General features: G+C 44.0%; 1 protein-coding gene across 1 annotated transcript; it reads right to left on the bottom strand.

Annotated features, from left to right (window-relative positions):
• Positions 1-4660: 4660 nt before the first annotated feature.
• Positions 4661-20220, bottom strand: LOC106715591. Its single transcript, XM_014508914.2, has 13 exons — positions 19420-20220; positions 17173-17383; positions 10313-10460; positions 10133-10200; positions 9674-9934; positions 9283-9397; positions 8868-8995; positions 8651-8766; positions 8153-8564; positions 7920-8063; positions 7604-7726; positions 7404-7508; positions 4661-6076 (listed from the first exon to the last, which is right to left on the bottom strand). The coding sequence occupies exons 2-13, from the start codon at positions 17231-17233 to the stop codon at positions 5937-5939; spliced, it is 1821 nt and encodes a 606-aa protein (XP_014364400.2). The 5' UTR covers positions 17234-17383; positions 19420-20220; the 3' UTR covers positions 4661-5936.
• Positions 20221-23353: the final 3133 nt, after the last annotated feature.

The following is a 23353-nucleotide window of genomic DNA, read 5'->3' as shown; positions in this document are numbered from 1 at the left end:
CGACCGTCGTCGCGTTGCGTCGCTGGATATGATGTTATTTTTTTATCTTTATATAGCAAGTTAATGAAGGAAAGTCTACGCGTCTGGCGCGAGCGTTCATATCGCAGACCGCCACTATAGGGGCGCAGACTGTCGAGGGCCGCCACAAGGCGTCACCCGCGCTACTTACACTCTGTTTTGCTAAGTATACATAATATATATATAAAATTGTAATTTAGTAACATTAACTGTAATGTGTGTAATTTATTAAAAAATATTAAAAAAAACAAACATTAATTATTGAAATGAACCGGCCATGTATTTTAAAATGTTAAAAGCTATCGAAGTACTGAATTATCGCTAATTTAAGTTAAGGCCTGAGAATATGTGTAACGCTGTATTTTTGCAAAAATATGACTAAATATATATATATAATGTATATACTATATGAAAAGTTGTTGCAATACTTACTGCCGTAAATAGGCGACGCTTAGTGTATATTATGTATGTATATAGGGTTTACCAAAATTGCCACATAACATACGAGTTGAGTGGAATCCGCTCCGTCGCCCACCGCCGCCCACCGCCGCCGCCGCGCTCTGCGCGCTGCACACGAGCAAGCTTCCGTTCAACAAAGTGAATGTACGAAATGCGAACGTAGTATTTGAGTTATATAAATAAAAGTAAATATAGAAATAGTAGGTAATGTACTTGTACGATGTTCACTACGCCAATGTTCTTTTAATAAACTTATCGTCTTATACATGTCATATCTATTATTCGTCAGCAAAAATATCGTCCAAAGTTAGTCGCACAACACGAGGTAGAGCACGCGAGCCAGCCCACGGTCACGTCCCCTGTAATCTGTAAACTATCACCTTTGGTGCAATCGTAAAATAACAAGGGTTCAATCAGCGGACAGGTTGAGTGTGGCGGATAAACTCATACACACAAGCGCTAGCTAAAGACCTTGCACGCGAGGTCCCGACGCGCCAAGCCTCCGTCTTATCATTACGAATAACTATTTTTAGATGTTTAAGAACGTTTTAAATTTGTGATTTTTTATTTGTAATATTTCCTTCCTACATGTTCGGTGGTCTTCCGTACAGATCAAAAAAGTGCGTACAATTTGGTATGTTTGGCCGCGCAGTGCACACATCGGCATCACGACCCTCCCCATCCTCCCACTGTCAACGGCAGCGTCGCCGTATAATTCAATTTATTACTCGTTTTATGTAATTGTGATTCCTTCCTGTGAATGTGAAACGCACATGAAGTGATAAGTAAATAAAAGTCAGCGTTGCGATTCAGCAAGAATGAATGACTAGTCACTAGCTCACTAGTGCGTCGTTTGCTGAAGTCGTGACTTGACTTGAGTCGATGGCTTAGTATTAGAAAGATTTTTTGTACATTAAACAATTGTTTTTTTAATACCGTGCAAATGTTTCTGTTACATCGTTTTTGATCTCATCTATGTACCTATGTTTTAATGTAAGTTATTCGTTCTTGGCATGGAAGATATCTCCGATACAGCTTTGTATAAGGGCGTGTATATTTTAATATGAATATATTTTTTCAGTATACATTGTACATACATAGAGGACGTGTAGTGCGCAGATGTCTCCGCCTCGTGCCCGAAGCGTCTCGTTTTAAATGACGATATTTTTGTAATGTTTATTAATTAATTTTGCAATGAGACGTGTATTTTATACGGCAATAATTACAGTCGACTAGACTGATCACATATCACCACAACAAAATGATGAAGTCTAAACATCGGGACCGAATTTGGAGTATTACAAGTTATTAGAGGACTCAGCAAGTGGGAGTTATTGATTTTTAATACATTGTTTGTTAGTTCGCCTTCCTCTTCCCCAAGTTTACGGATGTAGCTGTCCTCATATAGAGTTACATCCAAACTAAGCTCGAGACGCTGCGCAACAAGCCTCGATAAAAAATATTTTTTACCGAAGGTAACAAGGTGTATTTGAGGGGCCGGGCACGAGCGCAGGCCGGGCCTTCCAGTGCGGACGTGCGCTCGCGCTCGCACCTAACCATAAGCCGCCATCAACTTTGAATCTTTCATAAAATATGTTTCAAATAAGAACGTGCATGAACCTGTGCCATATTGTTTTGTAATTGCTACCAAATTTAAGGAATTGGTTGTTCAGTTCAACACACAAAAAATTATATTTACTCAATTTTTTTTTTTGTGTAAACCTGTTTACTTTTTTCCATGAGTTTTAGAGAGGAATAAGAGGCGCACATTGTTATTTGAAACGCTTGTGTCAGGAAAACCTTTCATTCAGTTCAGTAATTACTTACTTATTATACTAATTTTTAGTCAAAATCTTAAATATTGTTATGTAAAAGGTAGGTCGTTAAAAAACTATTTATTTTTAAGTGCCGTTCATACTCAGTATAACTGGATGCATTGTAATGTTTCCCGCACCACTCCCCACTCCTCGCCTCTGACATATTCCAACTCATCATGATCATGTTAGTTGTTGCTAGGGGCAAGACAACAGTCGCACTCACAGTGTGTTGTGCTCGCAGCTCGCCTCCGACCCCGGACTGTTCCTGCATCTATTACTTACGTATGTTATGTTGGATGAAGAGAGCGCCATTGTCAACTGTTGTAAAAAAGCTTAATTAAAATAAATTTGTTCGCAAGACCAATTAGACAAGTGAATTCTGTTAATTGTACGGAACCTAAGCTATGCTGTAACCTGTGAACTGTAACTGCTTAACAAAATTATTGGTTGATATTAAAAGATGATTAAATAAAACCTAAAAGTATTAGTTTTATTTCTGCACTGACAGACACAAGGGTTTCTCGCTCGTATGTATGTATGTAAATTCATTTGTGTCAGCCTGTAGCCTGCACAACACTGAACCTATGTTCTTCTGTGATATTCTTCCCCGGTTTCTCATAATTAGTATTACATCTGTACAAAGTACATACAATGAAGATAGGGAATAAAATTATAAATTAGTGAAAAACGAGAAATTTTGCTGTATATTTCTTTAAGACATTTTTGCGTTGCCTACCTTTACTCAACGCATGAGCATGAGGGGATGAACAGAAAGATAATATTTCCACTTCCTTTGTCAAATCGACTTCGCCTTCCCATCCTTTCCTAATAAAAAATGGGTTGGAAGGGAAGGGAACTAAAATTAGGTCTTCGGCATCACACTCATCACACGAAACACGGAATAGCTTCCGAGTGGTCGTTTTATTTCACCGGTAGAGCCGGCCCGTTCGTAAGACAGATATTGTTGCTGCTGACGTCTACCACTGTTAAAATGCGAAAAACTTTAGACCGCCAGGTACCATCCATACCACCCGGATGGCTGACATTCCAGAACAGTGCTGTGGAATGGTCTGTCCTCGACGGTACTCCCAAACCAGTAAGACTTAGGATCCTTCAAGAAGCTTGCATATCTTTTTTTCCATCTTGGAATATCGAAGTGCTACATGGAACTGCGCAAGTGCATGTGAACTATAACAATAATTACTTGCAGCTCATTTTTTCTTACTCCGACTACTCGCAGAAACCATTGTTGTATGAACGTATACATACTATTTTAAAGTGTTTGCGAAAAAAAACTACGTTTGAAAATTCTGAAGACATCTGATTTTTTATTTATTAAACATGATTTAAAAATAGTAACAGAAAAATTATAAATCTATATAAGAAAAGAATTTCTTCAAGAAGGGGTTTGTTGCAGACAAGTGTTAACAATACGTGTTACACTTACAATCCCTTATTGAGTGAGTTACCAAAATGGCGGAGATATAAACCACGTGTTCAGTGCAAGTCCATTTATTTCATATCAGTGATAACAGTCTGTCACTCGGTATTATTTTCAAATCAACTAGAGTCTGCGGAAAGACAATGGCCGTGGCGAAAAACGGAACTAACATTAAGATTTTTAAATGGCAATCCAACCCAGCCATCTGTCAAACGTCGAAATTTTGTATTAATACGGGTTTGTTTGTTGTAATTTCTTGCGGTTTTTTGTATTTAATCATGTCTAAAAGTTCCCTTGCACAGTTCAACAAAATAGCACTACTGCGCCCTAAAATCTAAATCCCATCTCTTTCCGCACTGACCCTATCACTTGTCACAGATGCAATGTTCAAGTCGTTCGGGACTAGAAAGTGGTTGTAGTTGTTATCAGGTTTGGAGAATATCTGCGGCGCGAGCGGGAAATGAAACAAAACTTGATTTTCAAATATATTTCAGTAATCAAAATATAATAATAGGCTTACATATTAATAGTTACCAATCGTATCTCATGGCGCCATCGATCGATCCTCCAACACAAAGAAGCGAAATTATTGAAAACTTCCTTAAAATTCTTAAACGCTATACGAATGCATTCCGGAGAGTGTGAAGCGCGGCCCGACTTGCGCGTTGCCCGAGCGCGAGCAGACTGCGAGCGGGCTGCGGCTGCGCACGCTGCGCACACTGCGCACGCTGCGCACGCTGCGCACACTGCGCACGCTGCGCACACTGCGCTGTGCACAACCACTTGCAAAACAACTCAAACATTGTGTATTTTATATATTCTTCATTCGATTTATCTATCCCTATTTATTATCTCCAGATTTTTAATAATAATTCTGTCCTGTATTTTTTATTAAAAATGCATTACACTTATAAAATATGATCGTATATAAATTATTAGCTAAATATATTTACAATAGTCTTTTTGGGCTACGTTTTTAAACTTTGTTTTACATAACAGGTTGATCGTAGGCAAGCGTCGACATATCAATTTATAAACACTTACAAACTATGTCTGCAAAGAAACCGGCCGAGTCAAGACAGGGCGCGCAGTGCGCAGTGTGCAAAGTGCGCAGTGTGCAAAGTGCGCAGCGCACTGCGCCGCGTGCGAGGAACTTGCGTGCGCGGCCTCCTTACAGACTACACTCACTATCACAAGTCAGATTCCAACCTATTTCCCTCTGCATGAGCAATTACACTTTAAAATTACTCTTGGTCAATATAATATGAAGGTCAGCGTCCGGAGTTAGCAGCGCCCAGACCAGACCTCGCCTCGGCCGCACTCTGCTGCTGCTGCTGCTGCTTTTACATATTTTTAAAGAAAAAATGGACGTATTGTAAAACAAAAATGCTGATGAGCTCGATAGTTTTTCCTACATTTAGTTCTATCTATATAGGTTTAGAGTACGTTTGTGAGGCGAGCAGTGCGCGGCGAGGCCGGACATTGCAAATACATCTTGGATACAATAATTACAAATAACATGATAACATTCTAAAAAAAATGCATTTTAAACTGTCTCTTTATATTTACAATATGATCACTTTGCTTCGTTTCATTTAAACATTGTTTAGTTCCTGACTAATATAAAAACGTGGCAAAGACGCGACAAAGACGCGGCAAAGACGCGGCAGAGACGCGGCAGAGACGCGGCAGAGGCGCGTCCGCAACGCATAAGTACATTACTAAAACTCACATTAAGCAATAAATATTAAAACAATACGTAATATAAAATTCCACGAAACCTTATAAAAGCTGCCAACTTTACATATTAAAAGTTTACTTATAAAATGTCTTGCAACAAATCGACAAGTCACAGGAATAACTAAAGGAAAAACGTGTAAAATTAAAATTACAGCTAAAAGGTAGGAGTTCCCCCCCCCCCAGTGTGAGGCCAGTGCCACTGAGGCCAGTGCCACTGGCGCCAGTGAAGGTGAACAGCCTGCCCCGGTGGTGCCGGAACGAAAGGACATTCATATAACAAAAACTAAAGTTAAATGTGCTGAAAACCTCAAAAAGCTTCACATTTTTAGCTCTTGTCAAATTTAGATATTGAAAAATAACACGAGCAGAATGTCTAATTTGATAATATTACTCTAATGGTATAAATGATAAAAGGCGTGTCCCGTGGCTGCGTGGCTGCGTGGTGTGTCATGGCGGTGGTATCACCGGCGCGGTTGTGTCGGGGGCAGCAGTGGGGCGGCGGCCAGCAGCAGCAGGGCGAGCAGGGCGAGCAGGGCGAGGAGGGCGGAGGGCGGCGGGCGCTGCGCCGCGCTGTTGTACTTGCTGCTCTGCTCGCACGTGCCTGCGGACACATGGCGGGTGTGAGACTGCGCCGAGTGCGCGGAGTGCGCGGAGTGCGGAAGTGCGCGGAGTGCGCGGAGTGCGGGAAGTGCGCGGAGTGCGCGGAGTGCGGGAAGTGCGCGGAGTGCGGAAGTGCGCGGAGTGCGGGAAGTGCGCGGAGTGCGGGGAGTGCGCGGAGTGCGGAAGTGCGCGGAGTGCGGGAAGTGCGGGGAGTGCGCGGAGTGCGGGAAGTGCGCGGAGTGCAGGAAGTGCGCGGAGTGCGGGAAGTGCGCGGAGTGCGCGGAGTGCGGAAGTGCGCGGAGTGCGGGAAGTGCGGGGAGTGCGCGGAGTGCGGGAAGTGCGCGGAGTGCAGGAAGTGCGCGGAGTGCGGGAAGTGCGCGGAGTGCGGGAAGTGCGGAAGTGCGCGGAGTGCGGGAAGTGCGCGGAGTGCGGGAAGTGCGGGAAGTGCGCGGAGTGCGGGAAGTGCGCGGAGTGCGGGAAGTGCGCGGAGTGCGGGGAGTGCGCGGAGTGCGGAAGTGCGCGGAGTGCGGGAAGTGCGGGGAGTGCGCGGAGTGCGGGAAGTGCGCGGAGTGCGGGGAGTGCGCGGAGTGCGGAAGTGCGCGGAGTGCGGGAAGTGCGGGGAGTGCGCGGAGTGCGGGAAGTGCGCGGAGTGCAGGAAGTGCGCGGAGTGCGGGAAGTGCGCGGAGTGCGGGAAGTGCGGAAGTGCGCGGAGTGCGGGAAGTGCGGGAAGTGCGCGGAGTGCGGGAAGTGCGGGAAGTGCGCGGAGTGCGGGAAGTGCGCGGAGTGCGGGAAGTGCGCGGAGTGCGGGGAGTGCGCGGAGTGCGGAAGTGCGCGGAGTGCGGAAGTGCGCGGAGTGCGGGAAGTGCGGGGAGTGCGCGGAGTGCGGGAAGTGCGCGGAGTGCGGGGAGTGCGCGGAGTGCGGAAGTGCGCGGAGTGCGGGAAGTGCGGGGAGTGCGCGGAGTGCGGGAAGTGCGCGGAGTGCAGGAAGTGCGCGGAGTGCGGGAAGTGCGCGGAGTGCGGGAAGTGCGGAAGTGCGCGGAGTGCGGGAAGTGCGGGAAGTGCGCGGAGTGCGGGAAGTGCGGGAAGTGCGCGGAGTGCGGGAAGTGCGCGGAGTGCGGGAAGTGCGCGGAGTGCGGGGAGTGCGCGGAGTGCGGAAGTGCGCGGAGTGCGGGAAGTGCGGAAGTGCGCGGAGTGCGGAAGTGCGCGGAGTGCGGGAAGTGCGCGGAGTGCGGGGAGTGCGCGGAGTGCGGAAGTGCGCGGAGTGCGGGAAGTGCGGGGAGTGCGCGGAGTGCGGGAAGTGCGCGGAGTGCGCGGGGGCGGAAGTTTACCGTTGGCGGTGAGGTTGTAGGCCCTGTCTCCAGTGCGGCCTGGCTGCACGCGACGGTCGCAGGTGCGGGACACCGCGCTCAGCGCCAGCGCGCCGCCGCGGGACTCTGCGGGCGGACACAAGACACGTGTTAGTGTTGTGTTGGGGCCGGGGCCGGGGCCGGGGGCGGGGGCGGGGGCGGGGGCGGGGGCAGACACTCACCGTTGCGCTGAGGCAGCGTGTACACGAAGCAGAGCGTGCGCGGGTGCGAGGAGGCGCGCGCGAGGGGCGATGCGATGACGTAGCCGCGGCCGGAGTCCTGCCAGGCCGCGTGACAAGTGTACGCTGCGCACACGATGACCACACACGGTACAGACAAATTCAAAACTATCGAATCGATTACAATTTTTTTTAATAACATTACAAATCTACGTTGACTCGATTTACTATTGTTATTCAATATTTAAAAAGTAAATATCGACCCGTGCTAATGCCCGGCGTCAATGTTCCCCTGAAACGACCCACTCTATGGACTCACCTGCGCTGGCGCAGTGAGAGCGGAACTCTATGACGTCTCCGGCGGCGCCGCACCCCGCACTGAGGCTGTGGTAGCGCGAGGACACGCACTCCTCGCTCTCCGCCGGGTCGTCCTCCGCGTCCGCCGCGCCCTCGCCCGCCTCCTCTGCGGAACATCGTACGGGACGTCCATTAAACTGTAGCCGGAATCCGGTCGTGTCCGATGTCGTCGACACATAAGATGCACAAACAGACCTGGATGGGCGTGCTGCCGGCGCCGGCGGGCGCCGTGGGGGGCGCCGTGGGGGGCGCCGTGGGGGGCGCCGTGGGGGGCGCCGGGGCGGGAGTCGGGCTGCGCGGCGAGCACGGTGTAGCGGCCGAGGAGGGGGCAGCGCGCCGGCGCCGGCGCCGTGGTGACGAGGGTGAGGTAGGGCAGCGCGGGGTCTGCGGCGCGGGCGCAGGCGTCCTGGGGGGAGTCCCAGAGCGCGGCGCCCTGCTGCAGCTCGAGGACGCCGCCGTCGCGCCGGTGGAACTGCAGACAGACGTGGCCGGACTCGCAGCCGCGCGTCACGTGTGCCACCAGCTTTATGTAGCGCATGTCGCGCCGCTCCAGGATGGAGTGACACACCAGCCGCCGCTCCTCCGCCGCGCCGCGCTCCGACATTATCTGACAGTTGGGATCACATGTTAATATTTGATGTTACCGCAAGCGGCGGCGGGGCGAGGGTGCGGGGGGGGGGGGGCGAGGCGCACCTTGAGCGTGGCGTTCTTGGTGGTGAAGTGGTACTGGTGCGCGTGGTCGAGACTGAACCACTTGTGGTGCTCCACGATCCAGCTGGGGAAGTGGCAGCGGTTGTGCTCGTCGTCGCCTGCAAAATGTACGATAAATATAAAAAGTGTGGTGTAAACTGTACAACACATTGTTGTTGTGGGGGGAGGTGGGGGGTGGGGGGGGAGGTAAATGACGCACTGTTGGTGAGCTTCATGATGCGGCTGCCGTCAGTGGGGGAGGAGAGGCCGTTGCAGGTGGCGTCGCCGGACTGCGCGATGTTGTAGGTCATTGTGCGCTCGCCGTGCTGCCCCTTGTACACGAAACACCTGCGACACAACATAGTTACATGTCATACCGATCTATAGCTAACTATTGTCTGTGAGAACGCTTCTGTAATTTAATATTATCATTTTTAAAAGGAAATATTTTTTTTAAATCAATTCAAATTCAAGTGGACGAGAGTGAACTGCTCGCTTTTGGCGTCGAGTCGGAGTCGATTATTCTTCGCCTACATTTTTATTTGGCTGGATATAATATTAACATGTATTGCACTCAAGGGCGGAACCGACGACGGCAAAGGCGGTCGTCAGCCGGTCAATGAAGTTCCGCTCACCTGAAAGTGTCCTCGTCGGAGGCGATGGAGTTCCTCCTCTGCACCTGCGAGATCTGCCCCACCAGGTAGCGCGTCGAGCCCTCCTTCCACGTCGCCAGGCACACCAGCTCCTCCACTGCTCGCCGCACGCGTGCACCGATAACATCACGTTAGTTGGGGCAGTGGGGTGGGTGCTATGTGGCAGGGGCAGTGGGACGGAGGCTGTGGAGCGGATGATATGGGGCGGGGTCTATGGGGCGGCGACTGTGGTACGCGGGCTATTGGACGGGGGTTGTGTCTGGGGTAGATGGGCGGGGCTGTTGGTCGGGGCAGTGGAGCGGGGGCTGTGTGGCAGGTGCAGTTTAGCGGGGGCAATGGAGCGGGGGCAATGGGGCTGGGCGGCAGTACGCACCGTTGCTCTCGGTGCCGGGCACGTCGGGGCAGGCCATGTAGCGCAGCAGCAGACGGGAGTCGTCGGTGCAGGCCTCGGCGCGCGAGGGCGGGTTGGCGCAGTCGCCGGAGCCGCGGCTGTAGGTGAAGGTGAAGGGCGCCGGGTGGAAGGGACAGGGCTGCGGCTCGGGCCGGGGCTCCTTGCGGAACATCGAGTACAGCGGCGCGTCTCCGCTGATCGACTCGCAGATCGACGACATCGAGTCCTTCTCCGAGCAGAACGCTGCACACAGAGACACATACACACATACACACATACACACACGCGACATATATTTAGTGAAAAAGGAAATATTGTTTGTGTTGAAATACAATATCAAAGATAATGTAAACCTGAAAAATGTCAAAAAGTCAGGGGTGGTATCACCTGTATGCAAACACAGATAGTGCCAGTGCCAGTGAAAACTGCGTGCGTACTTACTTTCTTTGTATTGTAGGACATATTTGTGTTTTTCCAATATCACCATGCACCTGTAGCAGTCATCGCGCCTGTAACAAACACAACATGAACAATAAAACATTATTGCAACACTACAAGCGATGGCGCTGGGCGCTGGGCGCTGGGCGCTGGGCGCTGGGCGCTGGGCGAGAGACCACGCACCTGTCGTAGAGCAGGAACTTGTCGTAAGACTCGGACTCGTAGCACTCGCCTTTGGAGTGTATGTGCGTGGTGTTGATGGCGATGAGGGCCGGGCTGCCCGACTGGAACCAGCTGCCCGCCCAGCCCGCCGGGAACGTGCACCCGCCGCCTGCGCATTATTAACGCTTTCATTAACATTACAAATGTCAAAAACATATATAAACCAAAAATTCATTCATTTCATCACCAACATACAACAATGATGAAAATTCATCATCATAAGTAATTTATACCTTCAGAGGCTAACTTAACTATACTCAATATTTATTTGTTTCCATTAATAATAATTCCATGTAATCATACTAATCATATTATAAATTCGAAAGTTTCGATGTTTGTTTGTTTGTTTGTTTGAAGGTATCTCCGGAACGGCTCAACGGATCTTGATGAAATTTAGCACAGATGTAGAAAGAACATAGTCTGGAAGAACGCATAAGCTACATATATTTTTAAATTACGCGCGAAGGAAGACGCAGGCAAAAGCTAGTTTTGTATAAAAATGACTATGGTATATAAGTTTGGCCAACAAATGGTCGCGAAAAATCGCCGGTCAAATCATGTCGTAATTATATATGTATACTAGCTATCGCCCGCGACTCCGTCCGCGCGCAGTTAAAAAAACTTAATAGGGGTATGAAAAATAGATAGTAGCCGATTCACAGACCTACCTACTGAATACGCATATAAAAATTGGTAAAAATCGGTAAAACAGTTTCGGAGGAGTACGGTAACTAACATTGTGACATGGAAATTTTATATATAAGAAGATATAAATGGTTGTCTTCGTGACGAGCCACTCACCACTCAGTGTGTCTGTGTATCTATTCATTTTTTTAAAAATAGCTTTTCATTGCGCATCCTAAGCACGAATTAAAGTCATTTTTAAAACAAACTGAATTAAATAAACAATGCGCAAAATATTTTCTCATTTGATCGAAACAAAAGATTAAAGGATTATAGCTTTAAAGCGGTTAAGAACAGAGCGCCGGCGGAAATTAAAACAATCCGTGTCTGTTCTGTCAATAAGGTCAAAATGGTTACAAATATATTATCATTGTTATCTATAATAGTTGAAACTATTTAATGAATAGTGAGTGAGCGGCGTGTGACCGGCGGCGCGGCGCGCCGAACGCAATAAGCAATTGATATTGAGTCTGTCAACACGCAACGTCTACGCCGGGCACCGGCCTCGCTCGCCTGCGTCCTTTCCGCGTACGAATGACTCCTTGAACAAATATCTCTCCGCACGCAGGATAGCCGGGGACCGCCTGACAACGTCACTACTACTAAGGTACCTTATAGCAGTAGTTATGTACCTACTGTAATGCATAAACATTAAATCAAAATACGAGGCAGTCCACGGCGGCGCGGGGCTGGCGCAGGTGATCGCTTTGTGCACGAAGCCCCTATTATTTGTAGCGAGGAATAAATAAGAAGCGGCGGCGGCGCAGCGACTGTAATACAGCATCACTCTTCATAACTTATTGAACGCAATATTTTTTTTTTTTTTTTTAAATTATTATTGAACGCAATATATATTGAGTGGTGAAGAAACATGGTGGGGAGGCGACTGCGGCGGACGTCAAGGCGCCGCGCTATACTAAACTAAGTCGTATCGAATTGTCCTGTCGTATGCGTGAAGCGATTTTTTTTATATTTATATTGCTTCGCATTGAATACGGCCAAGTCGGAAGCGGCCAGCGTACCAGCCAGCTACGACTACTCTATCGCCGTGCAATGTATGATGTGAGGGCGCGTGGGAATCGGGCCTAATGGTGCTAGGCAGGTAAATGTTTTATTATCTGGCCACACAATTCTCTTGTCACCGAACGCGTCAACCGGTCGTGTCCGCCGGAATCCACGCGGATTTCGCGTATGGTAATGCTTTACTGTATAATATAGGTACAATGAGAATAACTTTGGTCTTACCCAATTTCTATTTGTATTGAAATTTTCAAGTACAATTCTGCAGAAAGAAAACTATTTCATTTAACAAATATCCATCCTTAATATAGGACTTAATTCTTCAAAAAGACTTCATTCATTTACTATATACTAAATTTGTATTTTTGTTGTATTTCTGAGCTTTTCAAAACTGCCCGTAATATACTCGTAAAAGGATTCAATAAAATAAAAGTTTTGTAATTATTTGTAGGATTATTTAGAGCAGAAACACTGCTATACATTCCATCAAAATTTCCCCCAAAAAGCAAATTACTAATTGTAAATTGATGAAACGTGGAATGATAATTGTAAGAGCGAGAGTGAGTTGAATGTTGTGCGTGCGCATGAGACCAGGGAGCGAGACTATACCTGCGACTATGTGTTCACGGCACACGCGCGCCACTCGGCCTGCAACTAATAGGCTATTGCGAATTCCTGCGCGCACTTATGCAATCGGATAATCAGAAATCGGACACGCCATCGCCGCAACTTCTACAGAGTATTTACTTGTCGGCTGTCGGCTGTCGGCGTACGGCCGCCGGCAGCATTGCTTTTAGCAGCAATTTCATACTACGGTCCGTGTTTGGCTAACGTGAATAGATCGCGCACGGGCATCAACACTCCGGGCGACTCCATGGACTCCACCAAACCTGCTCCATTTTATAGTTTTCATGAACACTTCTTAAATAATTATAATAACATTAGCGGTCGCCCGCGACTTCGTCAGCGCAGAATTAAAAAAAAAAGTATTATCTAACCAAGAATATAAAAATCTGGGCTTGGGAGCACTTCAATTACATCACTTTCTAATGCATGCAAAGAAATTAGTCCCATATATTTCCTCGGCATATACAGACATATCTCAGAAACGGTGGCTCTTATAAAAAGTATTGAGTGATCTTTAATAGGCAACTTTATAATCTCCAATTTTGTTTCTTTGGCTCATAATTTCACTGAAATAAGATAAAACTAACTTTTGCCTTTGACCTTGAATAATTTTAAAATGCCACCAGTGCCCGTGTGTCATTGCTATGGCAAACATTTCTGACCAAATCATAACAAACTTCTCTACGTTAAATTATTTCAATAATGCCGTAGCTTCGATTTTCAATAAATTTTATGTTATAAGATGTATTTTGTCACACAAAATACAAGCAAAAGAGAGTCAAAAATACTAGTCGAAAATAACGGAACAGGAAGAAACCCGGCTGCGACCAGACAGACAGACAAAAATGTTAAAAAATGATTTTTCATTATAAGTAAAGCAAATACGATCTAAATTTTTTCTAATATTACATACAGGCTATAATTTTATTAACTGTAGAGAAAATATAACTTACGTACAAATATTTCATAATTGTATAATATCTGATGAATTAATTAAAAGATACAATGTACGTTACCTACCTATACCTACCTATACCTACCTATACCTACATACAACAAACACACACATGCTCGTAGCGAAACTAATTATCTGTCGCATTATAGTAAACAAAGGAGCGCTGCACACAACGAAATGCACAAAAACTATAAATTACGCATGCTACCCAGTTTCATAACAAAAGCACTTAAACAAATCCTTACCGCCTCCCGCAAGCCGCCCTCCGCCCTCCGCCCTCCGCCCGTAGCAATGAATGAATCTCCTAGGACTCTCTTTTCTATTCTTTATTGTTCATAGTTTTTACGCCGAAAGTCTTTGTAAGATGATTTAAGTATCTATAGATCGTAGATTTAAGATCTAAGCTGGAATTTCCTTTTAGGAATAATTTTTTATTAAAATTTGTTCTCCATTTCGTGTATATGTTGTGTTACGCCCCGATCACATTGAAATCGCATATTGTTGTCTAGTAGGACAATGGTTGGCGAGGTCCACACAACAAACACAACGGAAAACGACGCACCGTACTGCAGAATTTCGCTCATTGAGAACCAATTTTAATTAATCTTTTTTATTTCGTAAGGTTTTTAAATCCATTTATACTATTACACACATCAATAATCGCAAGTGGTATTAAATACAGCGGGCGGTGAGAGGCGAGGGATTGGTGACAAAGGTGAAACGCGACTTCATCCCATTACTTAAAGAATGCGGCCGAGTGCGGTCAGCGCCCCGCGCCACCGACGCGGCGTGGTCGCGGTGGCATCTCAGCGACATGTCTCTGGTCAAACAATTTGCTGCGGAGCGCGCGATACACATGGCCGTGCCCTAGCGTGACTTCATTCTATATCTGATGCTTTCGGGCAAGTCTGCTCGAGGACTGCGATCATAATATCTCTTTTTGCAGTAATTATTTGCAGCAAACGATGAAGTGTCAAGGCGACAGCCAAGTGGTGGCGCAGCGCAGCGGCACCGGCCGCCGCAGCTGTGGTCCGCTCGATGGCGGCGTCGATGGCGACGCGTCGCATAAATAACGACTTAAACCTCACTCAATAACTGCAGTTATTTATGTTCAAATTTCTCACAGTCGCGGAGCGGACACCTTTAAGACGTTCCCGGCTGTCGTAAATCGTGCCGACCCTCGCACCCCGACGCCGGTACAAGAGTATGAGCATAATCTGCGTGTATTTTTAAGCTGGTTGCTAGAGTCATGATTTACGGCTATTTGAAAAGAAAAAAAATAAGTAGGTAATATTCCACTTTATTATTTAAAAAAAAAGGATGGAAACTAAGGCATAATGAAAAAATATGCTAAGAATCATAATTGAAATTAATATACTGTTCGTAATCTATATATATATAAAAGAAAGTCGTGTTAGTTACACTATTTATAACTCAAGAACGGCTGAATCGATTTGACTGAAAATTGGTGGGCAGGTAGCTTAGAACCAGGAAACGGACATAGGATAATTTTTACCCCGTTTTCTATTTTTTTTTTTATTCCGCGCGGACGGAGTCGCGGGTAAAAGCTAGTTTATATATATATAAAAGAAAGTCGTGTTAGTTATACTATTTATAACTCAAGAATGGCTGAATCGATTTGACTGAAAATTGGTGGGCAGGTAGCTTAGAACCAGGAAACGGAAATTTTTACCCCCCCCGTTTTCTATTTTTTATTCCGCGCGGACGGAGTCACGGGTAAAAGCTAGTATACGTTAAAGTAATTATTTTGTTATATGTAGATCAATATAATAGAACCACAATTTTATGTCTGAAATAGCTTGACAATGACAATACGAGTTAGATAAAGTTACCGCATGGCAACAATAAGTATGGTGTGGGAGGAGCCACGGCTCCCTTACCTTCCGACTGACACAGGTGCTGTCCGGACATGGCTGTTTCGGACGGTACCTGTGTCGGATCGGAAGGGAAGAGACGATGCGCTGCCACGGGTGCGGCGCCGATGAGGATACGGCGCAGCACACACTTGAAGTGTGCTGCGCCTGGACAGAAGAGCGCCGCACCCTGGTGGCGGCGATAGGCGGCGACCTCTCACTTCCCGCCGTCGTGCGCGCCATGTTGGGAAGTGAGAGGTCTTGGAACGCGGTCTCCTCCTTCTGCGAAACTGTCATATCGCAGAAGGAGGAGAGGGAGCGGGAGCGCGAAGGGGATCCCCTAGCGCCCCCGCTCCGGCGCAGAAGAGTGGGGAGAAGGAGGCGGCAATTTGCTGCTGCCCTTCTCCCCACGCCTCAAAATTGAGGGCCCCTTAGGGCCAAACGCAGGCGGGGTCACGGAAGTAAGCTAACGCGTTTCCCGTGGCCCCGCCGTAACGCGTCAGAGGGCAGTCTGGTTTTAGTGGGTATTCCGGTCGCCTTCTGCGGCCGGCGAGTCCCACACTCCCTACGCCATTGCACAGCCCGGCGTAGGGGTGCGTAAATGCATTTCAAGACTTTAAAAAAAAAAAAAAAAAAAAAAAATGGCAACAATAAGTAATATTTAGATTTATTAGATATGGTAGGGACGTCGAATGCGTTGGGTTGGTGCAGGACGCGGCAGTGTCACACTCAACATTTATCGGCTTACTAAGCACAGAGACGCGTTTTCGTCACTGCATAGACGTGACAATTACGAATAACGTTAATGACTTTTAAAAAGGGATGCCATAGTCCAATTTTAAAGTCGCTATAAAGGAATATTGTGAAGAGAATATAACGAGATAATGTAGCAGTGGCATGCGGCGGGAGACTTCGCAGATCTGCCGGTGGATGGTTGTGACTTTTACCCATTAAATTCATCCTTCTCCAAAGCGTCAAAAAACATCGATGCATAAAATAATGATAATAAAATAAGTACAAGTAGCTGAAAACTTTAGTGAATGAGTTTCATTTTAAAAAGCTCCAAACGTCAGGTGTCGGTGCGGCTGACAGATGGCGGACGCACCGCGAGCCGCTGGATGAAGCGAGGATTTGTGAAAAACGCCCGCCATTTGAGCGATCTATATTTGAAATGTAGTGAGGAAGCACGTTTCGGTCGTTTAGAGACGCGACCGTCACCTGCACCGTTTTAAATTTATAATGAATCGTATTGTATATACAAGAGCACTGCTTAAACGCATCGTCGCGTCGAAATATTTTTTGCCCTTTAAGGAAATACTTAAATTATGTAAATGGCACTGCAATAAAGTAGGTAAATCGTTTTACAAATTTTAAATTGTACTGCTGATAGCAATACGAGGCTTGTCTTGAAAGCAACAGGTATGCATTGCACCAGTGACAGGCATACAAGGATGTGTATTCGCCTATACTTGGCTCGATTTATAGAAAGAACATTCAAGCAAAAAGGACACTCAAAAATATCAGACGTAAAGGTCTTTGAAAATCGAAATATTGCCCACAGTGAGGTGCGCTGGCGTCGGCACAGCGGCCTGCGGCCTGCAGCTGTTCCCACAAGACTCAAGAGTTGGAAAGCGCTAAGGACCGCTTGCGGTATGGCTTACCGTAGGAGGAGCACACGGCCAGCGCCAACAGCAGCAGCAGCAGCAGCAGCGCCGCAGACATGGTGCCGCCCGCCCCGTGCTCACTACGCACCCACCCCCACTCTATCACATACTATTGGATTTCTAGAGGTCACTTCGCGTCCACTAATAGTCCTCGGCAGTCGTGTTGGTGCGGTGCGCCGGCAACTCATTCGCGGTGTGGCTCCAGTGCCTGCAGAATAAAAAACATAACATTATCGCAAGACAATTTAAAATTTCACTTCATCAATTATAAGAATTCCTGAAAACAGTGTGATATTTGTTACATTTGCATATCATTTTACAACATTAGATATTATGAAAATATTAGAGATAAAGTTTTATAATTTTTTGCTGCAACATAGTTTTAATGAGGTACATAGATGTCAAAAGTGCCCAAACTGTATTGGGAAAAGAAACATTCGGGTGTGTTCTCGGTGAAAGCACCTCTACACCCCCAGATATCTTCAAATCTCTTGGTTAAAAGGTTTCATTAAAAAAATTATTGAAATAGCATTATACTGTTGGTGATATAAGTTTGATAGGATCAATTGATTGCTCTATAAATGCTTAAACAAATGCCCAAATGATGGAACTATTCTACATTTTAAGGTTATCACTATAAAAAAATAACATACACAAACATATACATATTTATAATTTATTTCTTGTAGGTAGTAAGGTATATTTTGACTAACTCAAGAGTTTGAGACATTTCAATATTTTCCATTTACTATGATGGCCGCACCTTTCTATCTATCACATACAACCTTCTGCTCAAACATCATTCTGCTCATTGCATCACTATCAAGTTCCATCAACCTGTCAAATGTCAACCAGCACTGTCAATTGTCTAATATGTTACTAACTTGTCTCACTCTTCCTTCATACTTTCTATATACTTGATCTCACAATACAATCACAATGGGGGTGCCGAGGTTATTTCATTTCTTGGAAAATAAAATCGTAAAAATAGATTGTTGACTGAAATTTATCCATGTGTCTAAACTATTGTTATTACAATAGCAATTATTTTTTTTGTGTATATGCCTAATATGTTGCCGACATGGACGGCTTCTGTACCATTGTACATAAGAAAAAAAAATTATTGAAAATTGTCCCAAAATGAAGTTTCTATTTCCACCTTAGACAAGCTGTAGTTTTTTCTACAAACAATTTCAAAATCTATGCCCACAAATGAAACCTAAGAAGTTTATTCCGTTTTTTATTTAGACTTTCTTTCATTTGTTTATCATATAAAATACACAGTAGACATGCAGTTGTGGAAACCGCAGCCCTACTACTAACATATAAAAAAAATATGAAAAGGTTTAATGACAAGAATCTCTCAAAATTTTCATACAAAACAATAGATATTGATGATTGATTCCCAACATCCACAAATCATTTGATCTGTCCATAAAGAGCATGGCCTATGTTACACTAGCCTTCACTTTTGGTGAAGGAAATTTGCTAAAGTGAGTGAGGGTCAGTGTTGATCACTGCCATCCCAAACAGGCTCACACCATCAAGATTGATGAAATACTTGATAATGGCAGTTTTGACTGACACTGACATGCTATACGCATAAGAGATGCAAAAGTGGTGCATCAATCAGAAGCCTGTACTGTCTGCCTACTGTTATGGGTTCAGTGTAAGTTGTGTTTTTGTAAATCTTACTTATATTATAAATGCAAATGTTTGGATGGATGGTTGTTTATTTGAAAGTATCTCTAGAATGGCTGCATGGATCTCTCTGAAATTTGACACAGGTGTAGAACATACTTTGGAAGAACTCATAGGCTACTAATTATGTTTTTTTTTAATTCTCTGTGGACGGAGTCACTGGTGACAGATAATAAATTAATAAAAGATAAAAAATTGAGGTTTACAATTTACTCATCTTTTACCATAATGCATAAACTAGCACTGACCACACACCTTAATAAAGATTGACAATAGAGTGATGTAAATATTGTAAATAGTGTATTAAAAATCTTTATTCTTATGCAAACACATAAAATGTGTTCACCAAAAATAAAGTACATACAAAAAATATAGTGTGTACCTCTTTGTTTGCACATCAATATTTTATCAGTTTTATAACTTTTAACGAACATACCACTATCACTATTAAAATACATGCATGTATTCATTTAAGTGGCCAATAACACACTCCTATTCCTTTTTAATTAAATGAATAAAACAATTGTTAAAATGTTTACTAACCTTATACGATACAGTACTTCAGTGTAATCCAAACTTGTTCATAAAATATTCACTCATCACATCACTGTTATACGGAGATTTATCACTTCAGTGTTTGGCAAAACATACAAATGATATAACTCCAATTAAGATTAGAACATAATACCAGCATTATCGAACGGAACATTTACAAAAGCATGGAGAATATGCATTTTTTATTATCTCTATCGATTGTATTTGCAGCCACTACGCAGAACATGAAGAAAGGAAATATCCGGTACAATTATATCACTCACATACACTTTACTAATTTCATTAATAAACACCTAAAAATCGATCCCACAAGGTTTACGACAATTCGTAGAGAAAGGCTGCGGCGGTGTCAAATTCATTATTTCTCCAATCTTAAAATACACAGTTATATGTTTAGTTTTATAAGTTACGTTTGTTGTAGTGTATCACGGCGGAAATAATGTCCATTTTAATCAATTTTACCAGCATTTTTCTATTAACAAGTATACAAACAACAAAAAAAATTGTGAAACTGCACGCGTTCCGTTGTTACTGTCGGCGGGTTAGTCACGGATGATGTTGGCACTAAGTTAACGTAACTCGGGAACTCGGGATAGATGTCGTGTTTCTGGCAGCCATTACGGAAAATGGCGACCGACGTCACAGCAAAACTTGTACGGAAAATTTGACTTAGAATCAAGAGCATAGGCTTCATATTGGTTTTATATATTCTTATTGTATAGGAAAAACTATTCGATCGTGTAATGCGACAAATTTGAAGAGTCTGACAGAAACACACAGGGTATTCTGTACGTCTTTGACTTTTAAATGACCGGACTTTTAAATGAAGGCCAGGACCAAATGGCGAAGCAAAACTAGGTGAATAATAATAATAATAAGTATTCTCTATGCCTGTACTGACCGAATAGACATTGTAAGTGTCGGAAATTCTACGATGTGTGTATGGAGTTCGCGCAACGCGATTCTCGCGTTGCAATCGCAACCACACAATATTAGTTTCAACGATTTTTGCCTTGTTTACGAAGGGCCTTGCTGTCGAACAAATGTTTATTACTATCAAAGATGGATATGGAAGAGGTTTTTTTTTTTTTGCTTTGAAATAAGGGTTGCCAGGTCGCCAAATCTAATAGCCGGACAGACCAGCCGGTTTGGCCGAACATTTGGGTAGAAAGGCCGAACACGACCGACAGTTGACTCTCGTCGCCGGCGCTCGGCCACTCTCATTTGTGAAATGTAAAAAGCCTAACAAATCTCGGACAACCCGGACACCGTTTATTTTGGCCGGACACGCAATCAAAAAGCCTACCTACGTCCGGCTTTATCCGGACGCCTGGCAACGTTAGTTCCGACTAAAACACAGATGCGTAAGAGACGACTAGACAAAATGTTGGAACAGCATAACACCTCCTCTGAGTTGCCTTAAATCTAAATTTACCTTTTAAAAAAGATACAAAAATCTTCTTATTCATAACCAAAAATATTAGATATATCCATAATGAATTATATATTTAATTATACTTATTTTCAAATTAATCCCAGTGAGTGGTATAATTCTGTATCAAATTGCATTCAGACTCGTTTAGACGACTTTTAGTTTTATAAATATTAGGTCCTTACATATGAAATTGGCGTTTTGTATGGGAGGAACAAAAAGTCGAATATTTTTTAATGTAATATATTTAATTAATCAAAGTATGAACCATTATTTTCTATGCACTTTTGCCATCTCATAGGTAGTTCATTGATCCCTTTACTAAAAAAACCAGTCGGACGGGAATCAATAAAATCTTTGAAGGCGATTTGGACTGCCCCATCGGAGTTGAATTTTTTCCCTTGCAAGAAGTTATCCAAATTTCGAAAAAAATGGTATTCTGTTGGAGCAAGGTCCGGGGAGTACGGAGGATGTCTTAGACTTTCCAATTGAAGCTCTTCTAATTTAGTAGCCGTCTGTTGCGCAGTGTGTGGTCTAGCGTTGTCGTGAAGCAGCAGTGGCGTTGAGCGATTGACCAGCCTAGATTGTTTAGCCGCTAGCTTTTCCATCATGGTTTGCAATTGCTGACAATAGACATCAGCCGTAATAGTCTGGCCAGATTTGAGAAAACTGTAATGAACAATACCGGCACTAGTCCACCAAACGCTTACAAGTAACTTTTTTGGGGTTAATTTTCGCTTGGGGCAGGATTTGGCTGGCTGGCCAGGATCCAACCATTGCGCTGAGCGCTTCCGATTATCGTAAAGAACCCATTTTTCATCACAGGTAATGATTCGGTTTAAAATACCTTCATTATTGTGCCGGTTTAGTAATGTAACGCAACAGTCGACGCGCGTTTGCCGGTTTGCTTCAGTCAATTCGTGAGGTACCCACCTTTCAAGCTTTTTAATCTTCCCAATTTGCTTCAAGTGAATTAAAACAGTTTTACCACTAACATCGCAGCCTGCAGCTAACTCGGACGTGGTTTGCGATGGATCCGCTTCCACAATAGCCTTCAACTCTTCATTATCAACTTGAGTCTAAGGCCGTCCACGGGGCTTGTTCTGCAGATCGAAATTTCCAGAACGAAAACGTTGGAACCAAAAACGAACTGTGTTTTCTTTTGCAACACGACCGCCATACACATCATTCACCCTTCGAGTCGTTTCCGCAGCACTAGTGCCACGGCGGAACTCGTACTCGTAAATAATGCGATATTTTAAGTTTTCCATTTTGTAAAATGAGTGACGCAAACAGAAAAAAACAGAAGAAAAAAAACAAATGAATGATGGTCATCGAACCACAAATACATGAGTCTATAGCTGTACAAATTTGAATTTGGAATTCCTTACCAAAGAGGAGAAATTCGTGATTAAAGTGGCCAGTACGAAAAACGCCAATTTCATATGTAAGGACCTAATATTAATAAGATTTTGTACCCTGGTTTTGTAGTTTTTTTTTTTTTTTTTATGTTCTTTACTGTTCTCCTATGTTAGGGTTCATTGAAAATCAGCACATGCCGAATGGTAACCTTTTCTTTTGGATGTTTTTTTTTTTGTATTTATTTCTTTCTATATTGAATCTTTCCGCTTATTTCAATTATTTATTACTCGCTTGTTGACTTACAAATATACTCTTAGTACTAAAAATTGTTAATAAGTTTTAGACAAAGGTGGGCATTAACTCGTTAATCCGTTAATCGTTAATTAACGAAGTTAACATTTTCCTTAACGGATTAACTTTTAAGTTAAATTCAAAAAGTGTTAACGCTCTTGTTAACTTCCGTTAAATTCTACTTCCGTTAATTTAGTCCGTTAATTGTTACAATAGACACTTATTGACGTGTTGTCATATTATTTAAATTATGCATCAGGCTACATTCGTAAGTTCGGCTATGTTCGGCGACCGTCGGCGAGTCGAATGGTGAACGAGAACGAGAACGAGCGAGTGTGATGCATGGTATACAAATACAATAAACCGAGCGGCCGGGATAGACGTGATCAAAAGAGTACCACAGAATCCTTGTTAGAAAATAGTGACGATTTAAACAAACTTACCTCTATCAAATATTGCGAAGTTTAGGCGCTAGAAACCTTCAAAGTTTATTTCACATTTTCACAAATGTCTCGAAAAGTCTTTATTACATTTGATTCACATTAAAACTGGTTTTCATTTATTTAACATCACTTTTTTTAGAACAAAACTTTGTTATAAAATCAACATAAGGTTCGAAAACACTTTACTCTTAATACAATAATTGAATAGCAATCAAAATAATCGAGAGTGCATTACTCTTCAACGTCGTACCTAAAATATAACTAAACTTTGTTGCAGACAAAATGTTTATTTTAATGTTGGAGTTTAAAGACAACAAAAAATATAAAAAAAAATAGTTTATGGTTCATTTGAAAAAGCGTACAAATAGGATTTTTTTGTCATTGCGTAGATAAG

Source organism: Papilio machaon, chromosome 19 (genome assembly GCF_912999745.1).
Source record: "Papilio machaon chromosome 19, ilPapMach1.1, whole genome shotgun sequence".
Taxonomy (NCBI): domain Eukaryota; kingdom Metazoa; phylum Arthropoda; class Insecta; order Lepidoptera; family Papilionidae; genus Papilio; species Papilio machaon.
This window is presented reverse-complemented; position numbering and strand designations above follow the sequence as displayed.